At 42.4% G+C, this 6,305-nt stretch overlaps 1 protein-coding gene across 1 annotated transcript in view; it reads left to right on the top strand.

Moving 5' to 3' along the window:
• The first annotated feature begins 1,967 nt into the window (after positions 1 to 1,967).
• The window catches only part of LOC130120437 (titin-like), a 260,908-nt gene continuing 256,570 nt past the window's right edge, over positions 1,968 to 6,305 (top strand). Inside the window, 2 exon segments of the mRNA XM_056288973.1 lie at positions 1,968 to 2,058; positions 5,311 to 5,514. Coding sequence (XP_056144948.1) covers positions 1,968 to 2,058; positions 5,311 to 5,514 — 295 coding nt within the window.

Raw genomic sequence — 6,305 nt, 5'->3', positions numbered from 1 at the left:
CATGATTTATCAGTTTGAGAGATAAGAAGCAGTAGAATAATTATATCTAAAAGATGTGAAGTATTTATACTGTTTTTAGTTTTACTCTTAGTTATTTGGTCTTATTCTTATTTTTTCCTTGTCTGGTTTTATTTCTTTGTAAAGCACTTTGTAACATAGTTTTAGAAAAGTGCTCTATAAGTAAAGTTGCTATTATTAGTATCATTGTTGATATTTTTACCATGAAGAACTGCGCAGGTGTGTTGCCAGGTCATGTGTGTGGCAGTGTTGAGTAGCAGCCAGAGCAACAGCTGCTGCTAACTGCGTGTTCGGGAATGTGGACAGAGTTTTGACTGGGACTCAATGAGAGACGGGGACAGTCCCAAGCCTCCAGCTGGTCCTCAAATGTCTGTCGGCTGTCAGTAAACCAGGAGACCACTGGCCTGGCTCCCATTACAAGGCTAAACAGGACTAGCCAAGTCTGGTTCATGAAGACCTATTCTAGGTCACCCGTAGCTACTAGTCAGCTGAACGGCGGATTTAAATGCAGACTGTTAGCTTGTATTTCACATGTTAAAGAAGATACAGCTCTTCAGATGCTTAAACTTAGACTGCTTTTATTTGTTATTGCCTTATATACATGTCTCATACATACAAGAGAACGAAATTACATTTCACAAGGACCTCAGTGCCACATAAATAACACACAATAAATATTAGAAACAAAGATTACTTCACAGACCTCAACATCACAAGCACACCTGACACGGACAGTGAGTAAGAAGGTCCAAAAGTCATTCTGTGGAAGGTCTAAGTGTTAAGGAGCCTCACAGCCTGAGGATGGAGGGTTTAGAAGGTGGAAATGGCCTTCTGATTGTTGTTGTGGGCAGTGCCCAGGTCAGTGGAAAGGAGCCTGAGCCCGTTAGCCTGGTTTAGCAGCCGCTCATGTCTCACGTGGCAGCCCTGCTGCTGCAGGGTGTGGTCAGGAGATCCACAGCAGCTATGGAAGCACTGGGGGTCAGACGGATGCCCTAACTCACTGTCTCATGGGTTGTCTCCCATCCGTCCTCCTGATACAATGCCGCTGTATTAGATTAGATTGTTTTATTGGTCACATGACCAAGGCCGGTGGAATTTGTCGTGTTGTTGCAGGTTGTTTAAAGGTTTGGTTGGTTTGGGTTTCCCCACTATGGTGGCAGCATGGCTGAGGAGGTAGAGCGGGTCGTCTAGTAATCGAAAGATTCCCGGTTCGATCCCCGGCTCCTGCAGAGAGCGTGTTGAAGTGTCCTTTATCAAGACACTGAACCCCTAACTGCCCCTGATGAGCAGGTTGGCACCTTGCATGGCAGCCTCCACCCTCAGTGTGTGAATGGGTGGATGTGAAGCACACACTGTAAAGAGCTTTGAGCGGCCAGTAGACGAGAAAAGTAGTTTCTATGAACGCAGTCCCTTTACCACTTAACACTAATGTCTGCTTCAGGGAGACTTGGTTTAAAGTTTCTCAAACTCAAACTAAGGATGACGTTTCTTTGGAAAATGTACTTTTCATGTTGAATAACTTTGGGTAAAGTGACAGAAAAGAGGGTTGAATAAGAACCAGACAGAAACATCATGTAGTGTGTTTAATCAATAATGCACCAATAAGACACCCACTGGAACACATGTTGGCACCAACTATTTCCAGTTCATTAAATGTGTCCCTGTTTATTCTGACCACTGTGGCTGACTGCTGATCTGCAGCTCGTTCTGCCTCAGTACTGGTTTAATCATCTACACGTTTTTTGTCATTTTCATAACTTCAGTAACACTTCAGACATGTGATGATTCCTGTTCTCTTCAGACGAACTCATTTTGGCTGCTAGATATTCAGAGTGTGCTTGTTTCTTTGCAGCCTTAATAATAAAATCTGAATCGGATGTGCAGACTGAATGTGGCAGGACTGTTTTTCTGACCTGCGTGTTTTGTGTCTCTGCAGGGTGCCGACCAACATGTCAACACAGGCGCCAACGTTCACACAGCCGCTCCAAAGCGTTGTGGCACTTGAGGGTAGTGCTGCAACGTTTGAGGCTCAAGTTAGTGGTAAGACAGCCTTCATTCATTCCCTTCTTTAATTCCATTCTTTCCTTCCATCCTTTCATTCCCTTCATTCATTCCCTTCTTTAATTCCCTTCTTTAATTCCATTCTTTCCTTCCATTATTTCATTCCATTCTTTCCTTCCCTTCTTTCCTTCCATTCTTTCATTCCCTTCATTGATTCCCTTCTTTAATTCCCTCCTTTCCTTCCATTCTTTCATTCCCTTCATTCATCCCCTTCTTTAATTCCCTTTCATTCTTTCATTCCCTTCATTCATTCCCTTCCTTAACTCCCTTCTTTCCTTCCATTCTTTCATTACCTTCTTTCCTTCCCTTCTTTCATTGCCTTCATTCATTTAATCTGTGTTGGAGAGCTGTAAAGAAATCGTTTCATTTCAGATGCTTTAGACCAGCTGGGGAAAATAACCCGATGCTCATTGCTCCACATTAAAAAATGACCAAACTCTCTCAACTATCACTGTTTTCTGAGTGTGTACTCTAAGATAGCTGCTAGCCAGTTAAAAGACACCCAGTAGTATGACTCCAGACAGTAGACATGCCATGGGCTGTGTGCTGCCCTCTGTTGTCCTGTGTGAGTATTGCAGAAAGACCACTGCTGAGCCACTTTTACGACTGCGTCAACCACCAGTTTGTCTCACTGGGACTCACCCTGTAAAGGAGACGATCTCATTTTCACTGTATTGACATTTTTCCATTGGTTGCTTTAGTCACCTTCAGTAGTAAAATATTCCAGTAACACTTTATAATGAGCAGTTGTCAATTGTCATTAATAAATGAGTAATAGGGTGCTTTTAAGCTCTTATAAATGATCAACACTAGCAGACATCTTAAAAATAGTAATAACCATCTTATTAATACATCTTCTGATCAAGTTTCTTCTTCTGTTTTTTGTCTAAATGTAAGCTCTTGGTAAGAACACTTACCAGACTAGACTGTCTGGACCTGAACCATGTAGCACTAAACTTAATATGTAGCTTCAGAAGTGTCAGCTCTAAATTCCAGTTTTATCTGGTTTTGTTTCTCTTGTACTGCTTTTATTAAGAATTATTCACAAGTTATCAGACAGTTTGTAATATTTTTAGGGCTTCTGCTAATGTTTGCAAGTGTGTTGTAAGAGTTTGTGCGGCCTATTACCCATTTGTTAATCACTATTTACAGTCACTCATTATAAAACATGAACAGTACATCCTTATGCTGTCTTATGTTGTCTCATTACACACCCAACAAGATTTTTTACAATGCCTTATTTAAGTGGACTGAACCAGAACCAGACTAAACTGGACTCAGCCACACTGACCTGACCAGACCTGAACTGGGTTGTGTTGGCTAGCTGGCTGCAGTTGGACTGAGAAGCATTATGAACATGGGCAATATGACAGAATGAACTGTGGATAACTGAGGCGATCAGTGTTACACCAGCCTCTTCCATGTGAAGGTGTTGGATTAATTCTATCTGAATGTGCAACAAGGCCAAACCTTGACTCGCTGGTATTAGATCAGAATCAGAATACTTTATTCATCCCCGAGGGGAAATTGGGTAATTAGTGTCCATGAATTTAGCATGCTTGTTCTGAGGTTGTTTCTGATGTTATGAGTCCAGTTTCAATTCATGTGATTACTGAAAGAAAACATAGATCAACTACAGATGTATTGACTCAAAGAAAGAAAACACAAATCAACTACAGATGTATTGACTCAAAGAAACATAGATCAACTATAGATGTCTGTGAATGTTCTCATTCATCCAGGTTGTCATGGTTATCCAAAGGAGTTGAATCAAGTGCAACTGGACTTGGTATATATCCGTGAAGACGTTTCGCCTCTCATCCAAGAGGCTTCCTCAGTTCGTGCCTTTCTGACTAGACCAAGCTAGTCTGACTGGCTGCTGATGAGACTCAGATATTTATCCTCTTTGGAGTCGTTATCAGAGCTATAGATGTCCATGGCTCTTTGTGTTCCGATTTTTACCAACGCCCATCGCTAACAGAGCCATAGATATGAGTAGCTCTTTTGTGTACCGATGTTTGCAAATCAATAGCTCCGATGGCGACGGGCCCGGCTGGACATCGGAGCACAGGAGAGCCACGCATATCAATAGCTCCGATAACTACAGGCAGCGGCCAAACCTCGGTACACAAAAGAACCATGGACATCTACAGCTCTGACAACGACTCCTAGAGGATAAATTCTGAGTCTCATCACCAGCCAGTCAGACTAGCTTGGTCTAGTCAGAAAGGCACGAACTGAGGAAGCCTCTTGCATGAGAGGCGACACGTCTTCACGGATATAGACCAAGTCCAGTTGTACTTGATTCAACTCCTCTGGATCAACTACAGATGTATTGACTCAAAGAAAGAAAACATAGATCAACTACAGATGTATTGAATCAAATAAGTTGCTGCTTGTTATGACAAAGCTCTACTCTGCCAAAGCTCTCCTCATCCTGATTTTGTAACCATTTACAGCAAAATTGTACTTTGGGACATTAAAGAGCCCTGTGATGGCCTGGTGGCCTGTCCAGGGTGTCTCCCCGCCTGCTGCCCAATGCCTGCTGGGATAGGCTCCAGCATTCCCACAACCCTGAGAGCAGGTTAAGCGGTTTGGATAATAGTGGATGGACATTTGGACATCAAACAGACATGCATGTTAGGGTTAATACTCCTGTCTGTGTCCCTGACCAAGGCAATGGAAAAAAAGAACTGGAGTTTTTCCCCGGGCGCTGCTCGGCAGCTGCCCACTGCTCCTAGCTACACAGCTAGGATGGGTTAAGAATGCCAAGGTCAAAATGAGATGACACTCCTGATTTACGGAGAAACTAAGTTAGAAGAAAAGAAGCTGGAAGTCTTTGGCATGTCGAGTACTTGGCTTTAAAAATGGAATTATGAGAGAAAAATGCACAAAACATTTATGGAGCCTACAAATTATTATTTTGGGGGTAGGTAATTTGGTTAAATAGTTGTCTTTAGCCAGTGCTAACAAGTTCAAGTTGTTTTATTTATCAAATGCACAACAATACAGCATGGCAGGCATTGCTAGCAATGAAATGATTAGGCATCAGTTCAACCGAAAAAATAAAGAATATGACCTAACAGAGTAAGTTCCAAAAAAAAAAGAAAAAAAAGAACAAAACTATAAAATTATAGAATTACAGTATTTACAGTCCAGCATGAGAAATTAAAAACTAAAGCAAAAATAAAAGCTAAAGACTAAAAACAAAAGTCTTGTTTGTGTCCGCAGGTTCTCCAGTTCCTGAGGTGAGCTGGTTCCGTGATGGCCAGGTTCTTTCTGCTGCCGCTTTGCCCGGCATCCAGATCTCGTTCAGCGACGGCCGCGCTGTTCTGAGGATCCCTGCTGTGACAGCCGCACACAGCGGAAGGTTTTCTGTTCGAGCCACCAATGGTGCTGGACAAGCCACTAGTACTGCTGAACTCCTAGTTACAGGTGAGACATCCGCTAATGCTTACTGAGGAGATGAAGGAGATGATGGAGCAGGCCCAGGAGATGATCCACTGGTTAATGAGATTAATCAATAGTTACTGAGGAGATGATGTACCAGGCACAGGAGATGATCCACTGGTTAATGAGATTAATCAATAGTTACTGAGGACATGATGTACCAGACACAGGAGATGATCCACTGGTTAATGAGATTAATCAATAGTTACTGAGGAGATGATGTACCAGGCACAGGAGATGATCCACTGGTTAATGAGATTAATCAATAGTTACTGAGGAGATGAAAGAGATGATGTACCAGACACAGGAGATGATCCACTGGTTAATGAGGAGAGTAATTAATGGTTACTGAGGAGATGAAGGAGATGATGTACCAGACACAGGAGATGATCCACTGGTTAATGAGGAGAGTAATTAATGGTTACTGAGGAGATGAAGGAGATGATGTACCAGACACAGGAGATGATCCAATGGTTAATGAGGTTAATTAATAGTTACTGAGGAGATGAAAGAGATGATGTACCAGACACAGGAGATGATCCACTGGTTAATGAGGAGAGTAATTAATGGTTACTGAGGAGATGAAGGAGATGATGTACCAGACACAGGAGATGATCCACGGGTTAATGAGGGGAGTAATTAATGGTTACTGAGGAGATGAAGGAGATGATGTACCAGACACAGGAGATGATCCACGGGTTAATGAGGAGAGTAATTAATGGTTACTGAGGAGATGAAGGAGATAATGGAGCAGACACAGGAGATGATCCACGGGT

The sequence above is a fragment of the Lampris incognitus genome, chromosome 11 (assembly GCF_029633865.1).
Source record: "Lampris incognitus isolate fLamInc1 chromosome 11, fLamInc1.hap2, whole genome shotgun sequence".
Classification (NCBI taxonomy): Eukaryota; Metazoa; Chordata; class Actinopteri; order Lampriformes; family Lampridae; genus Lampris; species Lampris incognitus.
The sequence above is the reverse complement of the archived record's forward strand: the minus strand, read 5'-3'. Positions and strand labels throughout refer to the sequence as shown.